General features: G+C 39.6%; 2 protein-coding genes across 2 annotated transcripts in view; one reads left to right on the plus strand and one right to left on the minus strand.

Annotated features, from left to right (window-relative positions):
• Pvf3 (PDGF- and VEGF-related factor 3) overlaps positions 1 to 3,370 on the plus strand; it is a 55,110-nt gene extending 51,740 nt beyond the window's left edge. Inside the window, exons 5-6 of the mRNA XM_068776649.1 lie at positions 1,548 to 1,783; positions 2,974 to 3,370. Of these exons, the coding sequence (XP_068632750.1) occupies positions 1,548 to 1,783; positions 2,974 to 3,250 (513 nt within the window). The 3' untranslated portion in view covers positions 3,251 to 3,370. The remainder of the gene's footprint in view (positions 1 to 1,547; positions 1,784 to 2,973) is intronic.
• A 3,972-nt stretch (positions 3,371 to 7,342) lies between these two features.
• Positions 7,343 to 21,568, minus strand: part of kl-2 (dynein heavy chain 2, axonemal kl-2) — a 97,013-nt gene continuing 82,787 nt past the window's right edge. The window contains exons 68-80 of the mRNA XM_068776249.1: positions 21,074 to 21,219; positions 20,305 to 20,465; positions 19,825 to 20,029; positions 18,450 to 18,635; positions 16,688 to 16,872; positions 15,004 to 15,145; positions 12,890 to 12,970; positions 11,982 to 12,149; positions 11,284 to 11,386; positions 10,316 to 10,473; positions 9,138 to 9,253; positions 8,135 to 8,268; positions 7,343 to 7,485 (exon numbers count right to left, since the gene is read on the minus strand). Coding sequence (XP_068632350.1) covers positions 7,346 to 7,485; positions 8,135 to 8,268; positions 9,138 to 9,253; positions 10,316 to 10,473; positions 11,284 to 11,386; positions 11,982 to 12,149; positions 12,890 to 12,970; positions 15,004 to 15,145; positions 16,688 to 16,872; positions 18,450 to 18,635; positions 19,825 to 20,029; positions 20,305 to 20,465; positions 21,074 to 21,219 — 1,925 coding nt within the window. The 3' untranslated portion in view covers positions 7,343 to 7,345. The remainder of the gene's footprint in view (positions 7,486 to 8,134; positions 8,269 to 9,137; positions 9,254 to 10,315; positions 10,474 to 11,283; positions 11,387 to 11,981; positions 12,150 to 12,889; positions 12,971 to 15,003; positions 15,146 to 16,687; positions 16,873 to 18,449; positions 18,636 to 19,824; positions 20,030 to 20,304; positions 20,466 to 21,073; positions 21,220 to 21,568) is intronic.

The raw sequence follows: 21,568 nt of genomic DNA on the forward strand, positions 1-21,568 counted from the left end.
GACCATGAACAGGTAGACGCGACGTGAGTGGACCACTAGCTGGACTGATGACACTAGGTTCTCGAGTAGAGACCATGAACAGGTAGACGCGACGTGAGTGGACCACTAGCTGGACTGATGACACTAGGTTCTCGAGTAGAGACCATGAACAGGTAGACGCGACGTGAGTGGACCACTAGCTGGACTGATGAAACTAGGTTCTCGAGTAGAGACCATGAACAGGTAGACGCGACGTGAGTGGACCACTAGCTGGACTGATGACTCTAGATTCTCGAGATGCGACCACGAACAGGTAGACGCTACGTGAGTGGACCACTAGCTGGACTGATGACACTAGGTCCTCGAGTGGCGACCACGAACAGGTAGACGCTACGTGAGTGGACCACTAGCTGGACTCATGACACTAGGTTCTCGAGTGGAGACCACGAACAGGTTGACGCGACGTGAGTGGACCACTAGCTGGACTGATGACTCTAGATTCTCGAGATGCGACCACGAACAGGTAGACGCTACGAGAGTGGACCACGAGCTGGACTGATGACACTAGATTCTCGAGATGCGACCACGAACAGGTAGACGCTACGTGAGTGGACCACTAGCTGGACTGATGACACTAGGTCCTCGAGTGGCGACCACGACCAGGTAGACGCGACGTGAGTGGACCACTAGCTGGACTGATGACACTAGGTCCTCGAGTGGCGACCACGAACAGGTAGACGCTACGTGAGTGGACCACTAGCTGGACTCATGACACTAGGTTCTCGAGTGGAGACCACGAACAGGTTGACGCGACGTGAGTGGACCACTAGCTGGACTGATGACTCTAGATTCTCGAGATGCGACCACGAACAGGTAGACGCTACGAGAGTGGACCACTAGCTGGACTCATGACACTAGGTTCTCGAGTGGAGACCACGAACAGGTAGACGCTACGAGAGTGGACCACTAGCTGGACTGATGACACTAGATTCTCGAGATGCGACCACGAACAGGCAGACGCTACGTGAGTGGACCACTAGCTGGACTGATGACACTAGGTTCTCGAGTCTCGACCATGAATAAGTAGACGCGACGTGGGTGGACCACTAGCTGGACTGAGTACACTGGATTCTCGAGTGGTGACCACGAACAGGTAGACGCGACGTGAGTGGACCACTAGCTGGACTGATGACACTAAGTCCTCGAGTGGCGACCACGAACAGGTAGACGCTACGTGAGTGGACCACTAGCTGGACTGATGACACTAAGTCCTCGAGTGGTGACCACGAACAGGTAGACGCGACGTGAGTGGACCACTAGCTGGACTGATGACACTAAGTCCTCGAGTGGCGACCACGAACAGGTAGACGCTACGTGAGTGGACCACTAGCTGGACTAATGACACTAGGTCCTCGAGTGGCGACCACGAACAGGTAGACGCGACGTGAGTGGACCACTAGCTGGACTAATATAACCTATAAATCATTATAAATATTTCTTTACGTATGGTTATCAGTTCTCTCATATTTTATCCAGAATTCTTCTCATTCTGTCGATCATCTTTTCAGCTAAACAAAGTCGACGGTAACTACACGGTGGCGAGAATGCTGTTCTTCAATCACACGAGATGTGCATGTGTTTCCCGCGAAACACTGCAGAGCACCGCTAGGACCAAGATCGAAACGCACACTAGCGCCGAAACCCAGGACAGAAATCGCGAGAGGGATGCTCAATGGCGCCAGCCCACTGAGGAACCCCGTCTAGAGAGGGACGAGGAACATACTCCACCGCCCCAATTACTCAGGTATCAAAAGTTACCAGACTTCTAAAACAGATCTTTTTGCTGACCTATTTTTAAACGGTTTCATTTAGTTCGACCCGTACGGAATTAATTTGTTTATTTATTAGGGTCAAAATTAGAAATTGAAATTTAAGCACCTTCCCGTTGTCAGATTGATCTGAAATTTGGTACACACATTTAATTTAGATGACAATACAATATAATAAAATCAATAACATTATAAATCTAAAATGGCTGCCGATACAAAATGGCGGATCACATATTTTTCCTTAACCCCCTCAATATGGGTATCAAATGAAAGGGCTACACTAGTAAAACACGATGATTATGTCAAAATTTAAAATTCAAGATGGACGCCATTCCAATATGGCGGACTAGGTACATATTTTTTCACAATCACCACAATATGGGTATCAAAATCAAAATAAAAGTTTTATAAATGTATTTATTACTTTTGTAGCGAAATAATCACAGTTGTCAAAATGCTTTCTTTTATCTGTAAATCCATCGGTCTTCGCATGCGCAAAATGTAAGGACGCGCTGCGTATGATTTGTAGGCGGTTGTCAAAACCGCGTCTCACGCCGTAAAATATTATGAAATATAAAAATGGCGAACGGCGTCAAGTGACATATGTGTTTTTGTTTTGTGAATTTGTATTAAATCTTTATTGCTTGATGGAATATTGAATTAAATACTATCTTATATTAATTTTGAATCAATGTTTAATATATACAAATGATTGGTGAAAGTTATATCTCGTTAGGTGTTGTCTCTAACATTGCCTACCGAACCTGTTAAACTTCACTTAATTCTACATGAAGTATCCCTTTTACGGGCGGAGGAAAAAATATTTTTTTAAAATTCTACGGTATTCTTTGTCGTATTTTGTTGGAACTACGTAAAGGCTTTCATATACTACCGTAGTTATTTCAAAGCTCCTTAAGCCTTGACGGCATTCAAAGCAAGCTTTCTTTGGTTGAAGTCCATAGACTTCCTCTGTATAGGCCTCCCTCAAAGATATCTTCGAGGATATATATATATATATATATATATATATTCATATGTATGTATATATAGCTGTTATTTGCAAAAGGACAGTGGAATTTTATTTATCTCTGTATATATCTCTAATTTTATTTATCTGTACAGATAATGGCGACATGAAGCAAATTAAAATTATTAATTTCCACAGATGCACGTGTCCTGTTCTTTTCACTGCTCGGATGACGAATGGCGTTTGCTCTTGCGTGTGCGACTGGACCGATCAGCTCCGGCGACGGGATTGCCAGTCTCTTGCCAGAGGCCGGGAACACTTCGGTCTTAGAGATCGCGTGTGCGTCGCCCATGGAGACTGCACCGCTCCTACCTGCGACCACGGGCCTTATGACCGTAGCTCAGGGAAATGCCCCCTAAGGAGGTACCGAAGGATTAGGTACAATCGACGCTTTCACACAGAAAAGTCCGCGTGATGATGGTCTCTAAATCTCCAGGATCCGGAGCAGCATATGTCTCTTGATGCTTACATTGAAACCCCTGGATCCTAAAATAAAAATTCATGAACCCTGCAATCTGTTAAGATTTAGAGGTTAACCTGTAGTATCGAATTCTCGTAATACCCGCATCTAATTCTGGTCATATCATGCTGGATTTATATAATCTTTACTATTCCGGAACACCGAGTATGACCTGTCATTTTGATGACTTCGTATCTATTTGATCATGGAATCTTCGTGATCCAGGAGTATCGAGGGTATCACGATTACATCGTATCTAAACCAGAAAAACAAATATAAAGCAACATGTAGTTTCAATATTTGGTTAAAAGAAATATTATTCTTTTAATATCTTGACTGTAGACAGTGGTTATGTGATTTGTTATTACTAAATCTTCTCACATTGTAAACCAGAAAAACAGATATTGGGACCTCTTTTCAATCCATGGATACCAACTGCAAGATATATGCCTTCCTCAAAGATCGCAACGATGACCACCGGTCCAGCGCTGCCTGTATTCAGTGACTTCTCGTGATCTTTACCTATGTCGTCGGTCTACCTTGTGAGGGCCTATCAACGCTGTGTCTACCAACTCGTGGTCTACCAACGACCATCGTTTGCACGAGCGATGTGCCCGCTGTCATTTCACATGAGCATTTCTTCAAGTTACGTCAGAGATCTTGGTAATTGAGACTTTGAACTGTTATCAGGAAATACAAAACCTTTTAAATAAATATACTATCTTGTAAGATGCTATCGATGAAATAGAGCGTTGCTCTTGGGATAAATAATTATTTTGACTAAAGTTCCACTATTAAAAAGAGAAAGGAATCTTTTTCTGTTAGAAGTTGTAAAAGGTTCTTTGCAATAAACAGTAAGCTATAGTTTATTTTCTGTTTACTCCTCAATTATATATCTAAATCTGGATTCAATAAACAATCAGATATATTGAATACCATAAATATAGATAATCATGTAATTTTATAAAGATCTAAAACTTTGAAAACTATTCATTTATTTCAAATGTATTATCCAATTTAGAAAGATACGTTAATATTTATTAAATATCCATTATAAAATGTACTTTTACATATAACGATATATTTATAATCTGTAAATGAAATGTCAAAAAAAAATTATGTCTCTTCGGCAATTTTTTGAACGGCTATATGTCTGTCAATGTCACGTTGGCAATGAAGCGTCTATTGTAATCCACCGTGGTGCTGTCAAAATGACATCTGTCAATTTTTTACATATAACAATATATTTATAATCTGTAAATGAAATGTCAAAAAAAATTATGTCTCTTCGGTAATTTTTTTGAACGGCTATATATCTGTCAATGTCACATTGGCAATGAAACGTCTATTGTAATCCACCGTGTTGCTGTCAAAATGACATCTGTCAGTTTGACGTCGATTTCTGTATTTGAATGGTTTTTTTTTAAACTAAAGGGAGACTGATATAAACGTATATCATTCAGATTAGATTAGGAAATTTATTCAAAATCGAATAGTCCGTTGTTTTGTATTTTTATAATGTAGATAATATTGTAAAATTTTTAACGAGTTTTACATTCAAGATATGACATCAGAAAATATATTTATGTATGTTAAAATTGTGCCATATTATAAAAATGTACTATATTTTCGTAAAAAAATATTTTTAAATCATATGAAGTTAAAGTTTTTTTTTTTAATAATTTTATGTATGGCCTAGTGATGTACCTTCACAGTTGTGGTTTTAACCTGTCAAAATATTCGATTTATATGCAATAAATCGAGTTTTTTTTGTTTTTTCTTGATTTAATTTCAAATACCTATTACATAGGAGTTTAATGTTAAAAAAGGAGAAGATATCAAAATAAATGCATTTCATTTATTTAACCTAATAAAAGGCTTTTGTGAATCATGAACGTATTTAATTCCTTCACGAGAATTAGTATTCAAACTTTTAATCATATTTAATTATATAAAAGATGGCTATATCGTCTCAAATAGCTCATTACGAGAGTATATAACACTGTACATTGCATAATAAGTTCTAATAAGTATTATATTAAGTTTCAATTCGCGTAGATACTTAAGTTAGATTTAAGTTGTAAATAAATTGTATTATCTATAGCAAGTTTTTTAATTATCAATTCGGTTATTCCCTCTTGTTTTAAATGCTGGAATATGAAGACAAAAGATCATCGTCAACATATTAAGACTTCCACTGCTGGGAAAAGACTATAGATTTCCAAGAAGACCCTGTGTTTTCGTTTTCCGACCATCTTGAAAAGGTTACCTGTCTACCTAGTGGGTGGATGGCCTGCGCAGCGCTTGCCAGTCTATGGTCTCCCACTCCAGGAACTTAAGATCCCAACAATCATCTGTTCCGCGTGCCATGTGACCTGCCCACTAATTTGCCAATTTAAAATTACAACATTTTCAACTAGATATATATATGTTAGCAAACAGATATATATAATAACTAAAAAAGGGACTAATATATAGTTACTTCCGCTATGCAGCAGTAGTATGTTACATCGACCAGTGCTTAACATCGAGTGGTCTACTAACATCTCCTGAAAAATAAAAATACCTATTGGTTTTAAAAAAATATTTTTCTTTAGTAAATTAAACAAAACAAATTTTCTATCTCCATTATCCTCTGCTCCCTTTTAAGTTTAATATTCTATAGCAAGTGTATTATGTAAAAATCATAAAACCAATATTACTTTAAATATCTTTATTAAAAACAACAACTTAAATTACATAAGTCAACTCAATAAAACAAAAGTAGCATTGCAAATGCATTTTTACTATGGGTAAACAGATCCGGGTTTCAACGAAGAGATCAGAGAGGAGACAACATATTTGTAATATATACTTGACTGATTGCAAAGACCATAGGCGCCTGCCGTCAACCATCTCAAACCATATGAGAAGAATCTGCAAATACCAATGGGCAGATATTATTTGCCATCAATACAATATCAATTATTCATTATAAAATTAAAAAGAATAATTATTAATGAAACATCTTCACAGAGAAATGCCTGTCTGAAGTTGCAGTAGGAGAAGAAAGTCGCTCGTACAACCAACGAACGTTACAGCTGAAAGGCACCATATGGCGCTATAGCACAAGACCGATCATTGTGGAGATATTTGAGGGAGGCCTGAGGCATGCAATGGTCTAAAAGCCAGCATGATGATGAGACTGCTTCATCATTTCAGCTATATCATGTCCATCACTGGACTTAGACCTTTAGACTTACAATAGGGCCGATTATAAGCGGTCTGCGTCCAATGTCTTCCGAAAAAAAATTGTCTGGACGACCCTTCCGTTGTTCACTAAAATGTGTCAATCCATGTGCCTTCCTTCTGCCACTAAAATTTGCCAACCTGCTAGACTATATCGGTTACTTTCTTTTTTTACTAATAATCTTTATTTAGTATGAAAAGGACTAATATATAGGTACTTCTGATATGTAGCAGTAGTCGTGCAATAAAGTGCACCGCCCGTCAGCCCGCTGATAAATGCGCGTGCGGCAAACAATGCGAAACACAACTACCACCGTTAATTTACTCAATACGTGTTTCACCCCTCCACGGGGCATCCTCAGGAGATGTTAGTTCACGCGGTCGGTGTAACATACTACTGCTGCATAGCGGAAGTATCTATATATTAGTCCCTTTATTAGTTATCTGTTTGCTATAAAGTGCACCGCCCGCCAGCCCGCTTATAAATGCAAATGCGGAAAACACTACCACCATTGTCGTCCACGGGGCATCCTCAGGAGTAATGTTACACCGATTAGTGCCAAACACCGAGTTTTGAGTCTTAACCAAGTTGACTCCATGTTTGGCACTAATCGGTGTAACATTACTCCTGAGGATGCCCCGTGGAAGGGTGAAACATGTGTCGATGATTTAACGGTGGTAGTTGTGTAATTGGCATTGTTTGCCGCATGCGTATTTATAAGGGGGCATATATAATATTAGTCCTTTTCTTACTTAGTATAGACTTCCGCAAAGTAAAGCCTGAATCTATTAGAATCTTTGCTTACCCAAGATCGTGCACATCTAGGTGCCCAGAGTGCAGAGTAAAGCTGCGCCTCGCTTGACCCAAAAGTCCGGGGGCTCCTTACCCGAAGCCAACTCAACTGCAACCACGAAGGCCCCCTTTCTCCGAGGGTAGTAATAACAGGGGCATACATATTTATCTGAAACGAATAGGGAGTGCTACCATGTATCCTTTGTAAGCTTCTCACAAAATATAATATACAGCACAGATAAGAACTTAACTCTACAAGAAAGCTCTTGAACAAAGAGCATGGATATCTAATCTGGTAGAACACATGTAATAACCCGGATTGTGGCTTCAAAGAGATCCTGATACTGTATTATTTGACAGTTCACCGTGAACTTCGCGCTTTCGACAGTTCGCTTTGAACTTTGCGTTTTTGACAATTAGATTTGAACTTCGCGTGTTCGATATTTCGCTCTGAATTTCGCGCGTTCGAGATATAGCATTTAAATTCGCGCTTGACAGCAGTTCGGTTCAAACTTTGCGCTTTTGACTTTTCGACTCGCTTGCTTTGAAATTCGCGCGTTTGACAGCTCAATTTGAATTGCACGCATGTGACAGTTCGCCATGAACTTCGCGCGTTTGACACTTCACTCGTTGCAATTTCGCTTTGTCGCTGCATGTGCATGTCGCTGTATTTATAAACCAATTCATTACTCATTGAATCAATAAAAAAGTGATCACTCTGAAATATGTAACATATGTTTTTATTGCTCTGCGAAAGGCGAATAACTTTGGGAGGTACGAAATTTGTTTGGCTACAAATAAATAAAACTTCTACACACTCTTCGACCTCCTCCCCGTAGCTCGTATGGGCTTGAAGTGAATAGGCGGCATAGGATATACCAGCTGCATTGGCAGCGGGTCTTGAAGGTAGCCTTCCTTCTTCATCCAACTCGCACCTTCTAGATACAAACCCCTGGAGCAAAAACATCAAGTTTCATACAGGCTAAAATTCATCTACGGAAACCTTTGGAATTTTAGATATAATAGTTTAATTTATCTTTTTAAATTTACTTTTATTATTACGGACGCCTCCAGAAGGCTTTGGCCCTGTTCGCCTTAAGTAAGCTAAGCGCTGATGGCATTCCTACACTTTGTATATATATGTAGGAACTCTGTAGTTTCGTCTGGCGTTGACAGATGGCGCTAGTTGTTCGTAAACGTATAAAAAGGGACGCCGCGAGGTAAAATCGACATTTATAAAGAAGACTACAAGGACACGACATATATGTACAAAGTTCACAACATATCCTAGATCTCCCGTTTCTTAGCTTTAAATCTTAAAACTATAATAAATAAATCTTATAGCTTTCAAGAGTTTTTAGATATTCGATATGCATGGAACTTGCTTTGTCGACTCATTTAAATTATTGACATTACAATGTAAGCATGAGAAATTGTTAAATTTAATTTGAAAGAGCGACTGTTGAGTTTTCTGGCTCTTATCAACAGATCAGTATTCCGAGCCAGTGGCATCTCACTAGTTATAATCTTAAGATAATCGAAGATTCAAAAGCGCATTTCAATGCCCACTTTATTTGTTTATATTAATATATTTAATATTTATTTAAATCCTACTTGAGAGCTATAAATGAAAATTAAAATAAATTGTCCCAATTCAAAAGTCTCATTTCCAACTGTATTTTAAAAATACAACAGTAGTAGATATCAAATTTAATCACCTGAAACTGACATCATCATCATGCCTTACCTTATTGCCACTTTAGACAAGCAATTCTTCGACCTTCTTTCATCGGTAACACATCATATATGGTGTAAGCTTACCTGATATAGACTCCTCCATCTCGGGGTGCTCTAACGATATTGTTCTCCTCAATGGTCATGACGTTGAACTCCCAGACCAGCGTATCGATGGGCCACCCTTCCCCTCTAGCGGTCGTCTATCAGAACCAACCCAAATATGTTACAAAATGAGTCATATTTTACACGAAATAAAACAAATATTATTTCCGTCAAACATATTTTGCTAAATACTTTCCAAAAGTCTGAACATAAAATTACGTATTGATTTTTAAATATGTATCAATACATATTGTCAGTTTTATATTAAAAACCTTGCAATAAATCAGATAACGTCTCTTTCTGTCAACGTCACAATTCATTCCTTTTATAAATTATCACAATATAGCATCGGACGAGAGAACAACAGGTTTCGCAATTTAAATAAAAAACGAAAAAATTTAAAGGCCAATGGTATGTATCTGTCGAGGTGTGGTATAGTGATATACGTATAGCGGTATGTATATATCGGGTGCATCGATACAATATTGGTCGTGAGATACAATCTTATGTATTTCACACTTTGTGTAATATTCATATCTAATTGTCACAATTAAGTTTACAGAGGATGGGCAGCAGAGCCTGCCAAGCATGGCGATTATGGTAAGTCCCCCCCTCCCCCTATAGATATCCTTTGGAAGTGGACTATGTGTTGCAGTGGGCGGTCTATGTGCGATGTGATGTTCCAAGTGAAGATCAGATCGCTTGACGTCAGTGGTAAACAAGGAAACCGCTCGATTTTGTCTGAACGAATTAATTAAAATAAACGAAGTCATGAAAACTTATAGAAATAGATGGGGAATACATCTGTTGAAACGTGAACAATTAAAGGTATGCTGTATAATATGTGAGATGTATCTATTTATACCTGCGCAAGCGCTCGTGAGATTGCATTTGTAGACAAATAATGTGTGGGTGAAATCGCTAACTTCAATGATTATTCTTGACACTTGGCTGATATATCAGCTTTACAACGTTCTAAAAAGCGCATCAAAAGAGCAACGCCCTGCTAGAACTTTAGAATTGACACAAAATACCTCTTATATGGTCGCCATCTTGAATTTATAAAAGGGTTGCTACATATTTTCTCGAAGTACCTACATACGCATGTGTATTTACACGAGTGTACATGTTTGCGTGTGAGGAAGAACATGAATGGTAACCTGCATGACTGCAGTGAGAAAGCCAGTGGGCGCGAGCAGCGCGGGCAACCAGCACAGCGGTGGGGGTGCTCGAGGAGCTGCAGCCCATGCGCCCAGCCGATCACCACGAGCCTGCAGTTCGCGACACCAAGATCCCAACGGTTTCAGCGTCGGTCGACCTAATGGCATACTATTTCAACCCTTTTACCCACTAAGTAGCAATAGTAATGGTGTTTGAGATCAACCCACACATATATATAGCTCAGCATGATTAATTTAGTCTCGTATCGCAAAGCATAGTCCAGTGTGCAAGTGGAAGCGCTATACGAGCGAGGGAGATAGACTGCTAGTGATATTTACATAAAATGCTTACGTAGAATTCGACATAGCCAATGAGAACAGGGCAGCAGTTCATGAACATATTATAGCTTTGCAAGGTTGACACGATTTCATGTTACTCAAGGCTCGAGGGTTTAAGTCCTCAGACAAACGCTGTCGTCCCCACCTCCGCTCTCTGTTTCTTATCCCGAAGTTCTTCTACTTGGTGTCTTCTTTTTGGTTAGCCCTCTTGGCGTTTGAAGTCACTTTTTATAACTTGTTTGGGTGGTCTCCCTGTTTTTTTTGTAAGGCGTGTCTTGATCCCTTTCGGGATAGATACGTCTGGGTCCAGTAATGCGTGGCGTGATCTTTTTTGGTATGTAGTTAACCGTTGGTACTAGAAGGTTTTGGTGATCCACGCTCGCACAATGCACTGTACCTCAGGTCCTATACTGGACTGTTCGCCACCTAGCGGTACACTTCTGTATACCACACGTGAAACATATTCCAGTTATCCTATTTAAATAGATAAAACTGCGACATTCCCGCGACATATTAACATTATCGATGTTTCAAAAGAAACTTTAATCATGGCCGACCTGATAAGGAAGTTTTGTTACGGTCGATCACACCAAAATAATTCAAAATTAAAAATAATTAATTTGTCAAACCTTTTTGCCAAAATATGGGCACTCTTCCTTCGAATATGCACGTGTACATCGTCTCCAAGATCTCCGACATCACCACCAGACCCTCGATGGCGCGGCGTAGTTCCTATGAGAAGATATCAATTCATTGTTGATTACAAAAGAGAGCCCTCCAATCTAAATATTTAATGGAATCAGACGTTATTTTGCGGAAGTCGATCCTAAGTAAGAAAAGGACCAATATTTAGCCACTTCCGCACATGCAGTGGTAGTCGTGCAACAAAGTGCACCGCCCGCCAGCCCGATGATAAATGCGTATGCAGGAAACAATGCGAATTACACAACTACCACCGTTAAATCACTCAACACGTGTTTCACTCCTCCATGGGGCATCTTCAGGAGTTATGTTACACCGATTAGTGCCAAACATAGTCTTCTCTGTTTTGTGCATTTATCAGCGGGCTGGCGGGCTGTGAAATGTGATGTAACCTGGGAACTGTGATATTTGAGGAACGAGGCGATGAGTGAACGGAAATAAGTATGAAAAAGAAAGGTTGAAAATTGTAGAATTAAAACAGAGGAAAGATAGACCTTACGAAGAATAATAAAAGAGTACAGGAAAAAAAGGAAAAGAAAGTGAAAAAATCATCACAAGAGAGGAAGTATGAGAGGTACTAAATAACCGGAGTTATTTCGAAAAAAATACACGGTAAATGTCATACCCGCAAGCCAGACAGGATCTCGGTTATGAGAACGTTGAAGTATCCAATCTCTTGCAACAGCGACACGCACATCGGCATCACGATCTCTGGCCCCATCAGTCGCTCCGTGGTCTCCACGTCGATCCTATTCGGCAGCCGGTTTAACATCTCCGCCGCCAGCTCGTCCACCTAGAGATGGAGAAACAGCTCTCGTTGATAATAAAAGATACAGGTAAACGACATCTGGCTGTCTATAGACTTCATATTGTCAAAATTATTGGCTCCAGGTCAAATATAACAAACTATAAAATTATAGATAAGAAATTCCTTTTCGAAAATTCTAGACCTATTTCTCTTTTCAACCAATGGACGTCTCACTGCAAGGCAGAGGTCTGACCTAAAGATATCAGTGGGGAATATACATTAATCGCCACTATTGGCTAGATTGGTCATCTCAGTATGGTATTATGGTACGCTGGACGCTGCCGCCCATCTTCTGGAAACTTCTTTATGAGCAGTGGCAAGAATCACTAGAATTAAACCCGTAACCTACGATCCAACATCTCAATCCTCTACCACTCGGCTACCATCACTTACCTGAGAGATATTTATCAAAGTATATTTACATTAACTTATTTACTTTAGCTGTACGTGGGTGTCATTTGGACCGATGATCGAAACAGGTAGAAATATGAAAGTGCTTTATCACCTCCCTGTCAAACTGTCTTAATTTTTGCTGAGTGGCTAACATGTGTATGATCAAGCATTTTCATGATGAAAGACCTTCTATTGTGTTCAGCACATTTCTCCCAACTTCTTGCTTGAATCCCATCAGATGCTGACATCAGTGGTACTGCAAATAGTTACTTTAGAAACCACACAATCTGAAATGGATGTACTTATCTGGATCCTCAATCATTTCGACTCACCTTCTGGTCTTCCCCACCAGACGCTCCGCCGCTGCCCGAAGAAGTCAGCAGGAACAGTGTCGAACACATTATGGAAGCGTCCTGAATAGAAAAACCATATTTGATGTATCAAAGCTGTTTTAAAAGATATTCAAAATCTGAAGTGGAAGGTTTCCTTCTGTCATGATAATACGGCGTAACGTAAACGTTATCTACGTTACGTTTACGTATAATAATAATTATAATAATAATAATAACACACCTTTATTTAATTCCACATAAATGATTAAAATTAGTAATTTTAAATAATAGTTTTGATAATTTTGTACTAAGTTTGTTTGGACCCCCTCTGGGTAAAAGCCTCCTTCAAAGCTTTCCATTTTACTCTATCCTCGGCAACTTGGAATCGCCCGGTGACCTGCCGAAGCCACGATCTCGTAGCCCATCTGGTATTAGGTCTGCCTCTCGCTCTGGTACCTCGTGGTTCCGTCCATTTTAAAACCCTTTGTGTCCACCTATTATCAGCAAATCTTGCCACGTGACCTGCCCAGCTTCACTTTCTTTGGAGGGAATAGGTAAGTGCATCTGCTATACACGTTTTCTTGCGGATGGCTGTGTTCCTTATTTAGTCTTTTAATTTGATATCCTAGTAGCTTCCCTCCATTCTTCTCTGAGTGGTTTATATTTTGTTCCTAGTCATCAGGTCAAACATCCAGGTTTGGCAACCGTAGGTGAGGCATGGTAAAATCTCAGAGTCCATAACTATCTTCTTTATAGCATGTATACGAGCTACAAAAGACCAGTCATCGTGATATCATCGGCTGACATGATGATGATGGACATCACTATCATTTCATCCGTAGAACATTCACTGCTAGACATGGTTCCTCCTACAATAATTCATTAGAACCGCGACCTTCGTCCAACGTCTACCAGCAACCTTAACATAATCATCTGTTCATTTAGGTGATAGTTTTCAATTCTGCTACACCAAAAATTCTACAATCATCGAACCTATATATCATAAAACATCAACTCCATATAAAACAGAAATGAGTTGATCCGTAGAAGAACTACTAACATAGACCAAATAATTAGCAAGGCCAGCCATAAAGGGAACGAACGACAGACAAGCAAAAGCCGGCCACTTCTAATATAAACCTATTGGGTTAGACCCATGTTGTGGATCCTCTCTAACCTACTAATTTGTTAATTATACTATCCCCTAAGTTACCAGCTGTTAGGTTATACCAATGGGTACAGTACACCTGGTCGAGGACAGAGACGATTGTTTGCAGGTAGGTCTCTTATCCATAATGTGTCCCGTTCGCAAGACCAATGATGTGAATGATGATGACCACTCATTCTACGCAACGCCAAACGCCAGGCTACAGATCAAACCAGGCTGTCAAAGATGTTCGGAGTCTGGAATTGACCACACAGCCACTACAAAACACCAGTAACTAGCACCTCACGTATTAGGCTAGTTACAGGTTCCCCGCAGTACTCAGAACAACAGGACGAGGAATGTAAAATTAAATATGTATGTGGCGTGCATATCGCGCGCCACTCAAACACGGCAATGAAATGACAGATGGCGCCACAGTAGACGCAACAAAAGCTTGCATCGCGCTGTTGAGTCTCCGCGCTCATTATAAGTGCTAGCGGAGGTGCGGTCAACATTAACAAGAAGCTACAGAAGAACAAGAAGCTACAGTACTACGACCACTCCTATATGTATATTACAAGGATATTTTATATTATAAATAAGATTGTAATGCCCTGTTCCATAAAAACGACAGGGAAAAGCGATAGGTCCCCAATAGCGAGGAAAATAAAAAAACAACAATAGAACTCGTAGTTCCATGTGCGAACCGACTGAAGCCAACTGTCACAAACCGGAAACGCCTATGTTATGTTTTTTTTTTAATTTTTTTTTAATGGCCCAGCTATTGGGAACCTCTCGTTCCCCTGTTTTGTTTGGGACAGGGACTTTATTTACAAATAATTTTTTCATGGTTTTATCTTTATTCTACACTCACTTTCATTCTTCTCAATTTCTTTTATTCTTTGCCTATGTTATGTTACTATGTTATGATGGCGTCTACTATCTCTGTACAATTTTAAGGTCGTACCTGCGCAAGCGCTGCAACGTCAGCCGAGCTGTGCTGTCCAAGGGACTCGGCTCGTTCGGCAGCTGGCAGCAGCTCCAGGAAGTCACGGTACGACTCCAGACTTCCGTCGCGAGGTACATGGTATGCTGGCATGCTAGACAGTCTGCACGTGGTTGATGAAAGTTGTTAGGAGACTAATCAGTTAACTATTTAATGGAATCAGGCATTACCTCGGGGAAGTCCATCCTAAGAAAAGGACCAATATTTAGCCACTTCCGCACATGCAGTCGTAGTCGTGTGTGTTTGGTCAGTGTTTAGTGTGTTGTTGTTGTGTGTGTGAGACTCTGTGTTTGGCACTAATCGGTGTAACATAACTCCTGAAGATGCCCCGTGGAGGGGTGAAACACGTGTTGAGTAATTTGGTGGCGGCGGTTGTGTGATTCGCATTGTGTGCCGTATACGCATTTATCAGCGGGTTGGCGGGCGGTGCACTTTATTGCACGACTACCACTGCATGTGCGGAAGTGGCTAAATATTGGTCCTTTTCTTACTTAATCAGTTAACGTATAGTCTTTGAATTGGACTTCGAGTAGTAATAGTCCAGTTCAGAAGAGACCTTGACTCGATGTTTAGATCGCAAATTAGTTACTAATAGTGAATTATATAGGATGATAATTTATAGGTATAAAAGCTGTAAAGGTGTGAATGTGTAACTAATTTGTCAGCAAAAAGCTTTTAAGCTTGTACACTTATTTTCAATCACCCTCTATAAAATGATAATTCTCTCTGATATGTTACATTATTTTTATTCTGGAATGCAAAACGCTAATAACTTTTCTCAGTACAAAGTCTGTGGTGTCTTATAATAAACTTATTTTTCTTGCCATATTACCATTACGTTATATATTATTTATAAAACTATTGATTTCGAATAAAGTGCATATACCATCATCCTGTATACCATCATGAGTGATGATGAAGGGAATATAATGAGGTATGTGATTTCCATCAACCCAGAGTAGGCTTATTTGCCCTAAAGACCATGAACGGTTTAGAATGTACAATATTGAAAAAAAATACTTACAAAATATAAATAAAAATTGTAAACTAAAACTGTTAAAGAAAAGAAATATATATATACAAAAATATATACAAAGATGTAATAATCCAATTTTATCATTTAAAAGGTAAAGTGAATAGTAAAAAAGTAGATACAAAACAAATAGAAATTGTAAACTAAAACTGTTAAAAAAAAGAAATGATTATATGCTGCGATATAAGAATCAAATGCCATCAGGAATGTAGATAATGAAAGTACGACGATGAGTGAAAGATTAGAACGTGAAGAATGTGAGGAAGAATTTGTGAGGAAATAGACGAGCAAGAATAAAAAAAAATCAGCATCATTAATCGTTTTTTAGCTTGTTCGAACTGTCATTAAGATCATTAAAACATCACAATTAGTTGAAGATGATCATGATCGAAACGCGCAGAATATTGTGGGGGGGGGGAGGCTTAGGGTGAATTGAGACCATGGGCCAGTACAGGCAGTCCAGGACGTTCGTCTACAAAATGGACGGGTGACCCTGACATCTCCCAAGGTTATGTTAACGCAGGATGCAGGCAACTTTAATGTATGGGGAAAGTACACATGAGTGATGTTACAGCCGAGATGATGAACATTATCACGATCCTACCAGAGTACCTGTAAAACGGCACATCATGAGCCTCTTCGCAGAAGAACTGGTTGATGTAAGCCAGCAACACCCTCTTGTCCCAATCGTCGGTGATGTGGCCGCCGTAGTTGATGACCGCTAGCAAATAGCGCAAAGCAGCCCAGGGCACTTCGTCATATTCCTCCAGGTAATTCGCCAGCAAGTTGTCGGATACCTGGCCAAGTAAACTGGTGATCAATTTACAACCAACGAAAATTTGGGTCAACCAAGGGTCAATTAGTTTCATTTCCAGGCAGACAGGAATAAGCTTTATTTATAATCCATATCAAAAGTACAAACATTTCATCATCTTCATTTCTAGCAGTAGGATATCCAGTGCTGGGCATAGGTCTTCCTCATAGATTTCCAATAGGACCATTTATAACTGTCCAGCATTATCTAGCGCAGTGATTGCCAAAGTGGTCTATATCGACCCCTAGGAGTCTATGACAACCTGCAAGGGGTCTACGTCAGCGAAAAAAAATTTGGAGGTCTATGAAATTAAAACGGGAGTCCACGATAGTGGTGGATGTGGTTTCAACACATACACTGCTAGTACCTATTTACTTACATCATACTATCTTATAATATCAAAACATTTACATTATGTATAAAAGTAAAAAAAAAATAATATATATGTTTATAAAATTGTGTAAGTTGTAGGATGTTGGTACAGTAGATACAAAATTTTATTTTGAGTAGTTTTAATTTAAATTCAATAAATAAATGTATAAATTAACATTGGTTTTAACTTTAAATTTTTAACACTAAACTTCACAACAGTTAGAAATTTACAGGAAATTTATCAGGTAAGTAGGGGGTCTACCCAACACGGAAAAACATGGCAAGGGGTCTACGACACAAAAAGTTTGGGAAACTCTGATCTAGCGTCTTCCGGAGATCTAAACAAAATCGATGGTATTGTGGGAGTACATTCTTCGCTACACTTGACGGTTCGTGGTATAATTCAGGACACGCCACCATTTACAAAATTTACATTCAATTATCATTCATTGACCAACCAAGATCACCGATGTAGCTCTAAGAATTACTCGCTTGAAGTGCTAGTAGGCGGAGCATATGCAACCAGCGGTCATTGGGGCCCGAAAGGACCTGAAGTGGTGAACTCCAAGCCAGTAGGAGGACCGTCAAGTCGCGGGAAGTCCTTGGATGCGGGCAGGACAAAACCGATCATCATGACCATTTTAGGGGAACCCCTATACCTTGCAGTGGGCGTTTATCAGTTAATGTGATGACGATGATGATTATAAATAATCAATATTTAGCCACTTCCACACATACAGTAGTAGTCGTGCAACAAAATGCACCGCCCGCCAGCCCGCTGATAAATGCATATGCGGCAAACAATGCAAATCACACAACTGCCACCGTTAAAACTCTCAACGTGTTTCACCCCTCCACGGGGCATCTTCAGGAGTTATGTTACACCGATTAGTGCTCTCTGTGTTTGGCACTTCGTTGCACGACTACTACTGCATGTGCGGAAGTGGCTAAATATTGGTCCTTTTCTTACTTAGGATGAACTTCCGCAAGCCTGATTCCATTAAATATAAATAATCCTTGAGGTGATTAGTAAAACAGCTTTTCAACTTACACGATTCTCTTCAATGCCTGGACTCGCTCATCAATCACCATTTTTTCAAACTACCTCCCGCATTCTTCTTAGTGTACTTCTTAATTCCATCAACTTTCTACAGATCTCACGTAACCTTAACAGCATAACCAGCTTACCTCGAAGTCGGCGTCATTAAAGCTGTACACGTCATTGTAGCCAAGTTGTCGGAACCGCTTCCTCGCTATGAGGGAGCAATGGAAGAAGGCCACGCAGAACAGTAACTTCCTGTACTTTGGCGTCGCCTCGTCAAACTTGTCCTCGTTCAGGTTTGCGAATATACGCACCATGTTTCCTTTCAGTCCCTATTATAAACATATTTATGAGCTGATACAAATAGGATATATGGGACCAAGGTACAGTAAAAGTACATTGTATGAGATCAAGATCAAGATAAAGTAAAACTACCCTGTATGGGAGAGAAAGATAAATTGAAAGTACATTATAGGGACCATGATAAAGTAATATTAAGTTAAATGGGGGCAAAAGATAAAGTGAAAATACGTTATAAGGACAATGATAAAATAAAAAACGTTGTATGGAACTAAGATAAAATATAAATACGCTGTATGGGGGCTAATATTAAGAAGAAATCTGTTGTACGTGACCAAGATAAAAGAAAAATACGATGTATTGGGCAAAGATACACAAAAAATACTCTGTATGGGACCAATATAAAGTAAAAATACCATGTATAGGACCAAGTAAAAGTACGCTGTATGAATACCAAGAACAAGTAAAGTACGTTGTACGGGACTAAGATAAAATATAAATAGGCTGTATGGGGGCTAATATCAAGAAGAAATCTGTTGTATGTGACCAAGATGAAAGAAAAATACGATGTATGAGGCAAAGATACACAAAAAATACTCTGTATGGGACCATCATAAATTACAAATACCATGTATAGGCCAAGTAAAAATACGCTGGATGGATGCCAAGACCAAGTAAAATGCGTTGTATAGGACCAATATTAATTCAAAATACACTATACGGGGTAAAGATACACAAAAAATACTCTGTAATACTCTGTCTTGGTCCCACAAGATAAAGTGGATAACAATGTATGGGACCAAGTAAAAATACGTTGTATGGAAGCCAAGACCAAGTAAAATACGTTGTATAGAAACAAGATTAAATAAAAATACGACGTATGAGGCAAATGTATATTAAAATACGCTGCATGAAGCATAAAAATATGTTGTATGGGACCAAAATTGGGTAAAAATATGGTTGCAAGCGTGCAAGCGAGAGCGGTCAGGGTTGACCCGTGTCGCTTCCGACCGTAGAGTAGTCCTCACTTCACAACACTATACACCTACAAGGGTATAGTCCCTCTTTGAGCAAATGCCTTCATTGTAACAGAGGTACGATTAACCTGAGTAAATTTTTAGAAAAAAAATTTCAACAAAAACAAAAGTAGTTGTCCATAATTTTTGTTTTTTGTGTTGTATCGATGTAAAATGCTATTATAGTACTGGTACTGAAACTCACTTGCGGAGGTTCCGTGGTCATTTTGATGCTCCTCTGCAGCACATTCAATGGGAACTTATCATCAGGCATAGAAGAGAGCCAGAGCCTGAAGCGGTGATGTATGTTGGGGTTATCCAGGCCTCGGAGTCCTCCCAACCATTCGCAGGCCAAGTGGCAATTGGCAAGAAACACCCATCCACCTTCCTCCATGCCTTGCAACAGCATTCTTAAAGGAAATATACTCTTGGAAATAATTTAACAAAGTAAAATGTATCACATACAATACACTATGTATGCTATACTTTTCTCTAGCCCTCATAAAACGATGATTGCTCCAAATATTGCTCGTCTGAAGTAAACGGAGCACATCGTTCAAGCAAGTGACGGCCGTTGAGTCCTAATAGTTCTTGAATGGCGACCTTGAGCTGGTCAACGTGGCATGGGTCGTGAGGTCGCTGGACATAGTCAGCGCAAGGCCTGTTAAGACGAAGGAAGCTTTACCTGGTGGCTGCTGGCGCCTGTCCCTGACCCAGACTGAGGGATTGGAACTTGTCGAACATCTTCACGTCAATTGCCAACTGAATCAGTGACGACGTCGGATCTACACCGGGAGACAGCACAAATAGGAGGGACGTCTTCCAGGATGACTCCTCCCATGCGGCCTGGTAAATATAATCCATTAAGAGTCATCTTTGTTAAGTATTTGTATACGTGCGTGTTTGTGTGTGTAAGTGCTCGTACGTACATTAGTCGTATGCATGTCCGTGTGTACGTGTGCTAATCTAATATATAAAATTCTCGTGTCACGGTGTTCGAACTTGAACTCCTCCGAAACGGCTTGACCGATTTTTACCAAATTTTACATGCGTATTCAGTATGTCTGAGAATCGGCTACTATCTATTTTCCATACCCCTAAGTGATGAGGGTGGTCCACCCCTAAATTTTATTTTTAATTTTTTAGACAATTTTTTTGGTTTTTATTTTATTATGATACAGCATACAAAAATACACACAAACCTAAATTTTCACCCCTCTACGATAAACCCTTAACTTACATTTGTTAATTAAAAACTTTAATTTTTTTGCAAAACAACGTTTGCGGGATCAGCCAGTAATGTATATATATATGCGCGTGATTCTTTGCATGTATATGATGAGTGTCCGTGTGCTTGTCAGTTTGCAGTGTCAGTGCGTGTGTTTGTGCCGTGATCTATGGTTGTGTATGTGTGTGTGCCTGCTGTACGTGTATTTGTGTGTGTGTATACATACGCGTATGTCGAGCACAGGCGGCTCGATGTACCGAGGGCCGAGCGCGCGCAGTATAAAAGCGCAGGCGCACGCAGCGACACGATCCGTTCGTAGCGCACGCACCACGAGCATGCGCTGGAACTCGCTGCACATTTCGTTCCACTCCCCTGGTATCAAAGATTTGTATTATAAATATTAAAGACTTTATATGCCAGTATTGGAACAAGTTTGGAATGTTACGTGTTTTACATCTATAATACAGAATAGTAAAGATCGCCTCGAGCGATAAGACCACCTGTTGTTATTATCTAGTTTTTAGTTATTAATAACAGTGTAAATGAATAAATAAACATATTTGTCCGGCACTTTGGCGAAATCATAATATTATTATATTTTCCAAATTCAAAAATTATGTTAAACCACTAGGAATTTTTTGAAAACTTCGAAAGAAATATCGAACGAAAAACATTACGCGTTATCGATTTGGTCATCCCAAGACTGTTGAATTTTTGTACC

This window comes from Battus philenor, unplaced genomic scaffold (assembly GCF_028537555.1).
Source record: "Battus philenor isolate CCGP_79_NKW_IND1 unplaced genomic scaffold, ilBatPhil1.0.hap1 SCAF_12, whole genome shotgun sequence".
In the NCBI taxonomy this organism is placed as follows: domain Eukaryota; kingdom Metazoa; phylum Arthropoda; class Insecta; order Lepidoptera; family Papilionidae; genus Battus; species Battus philenor.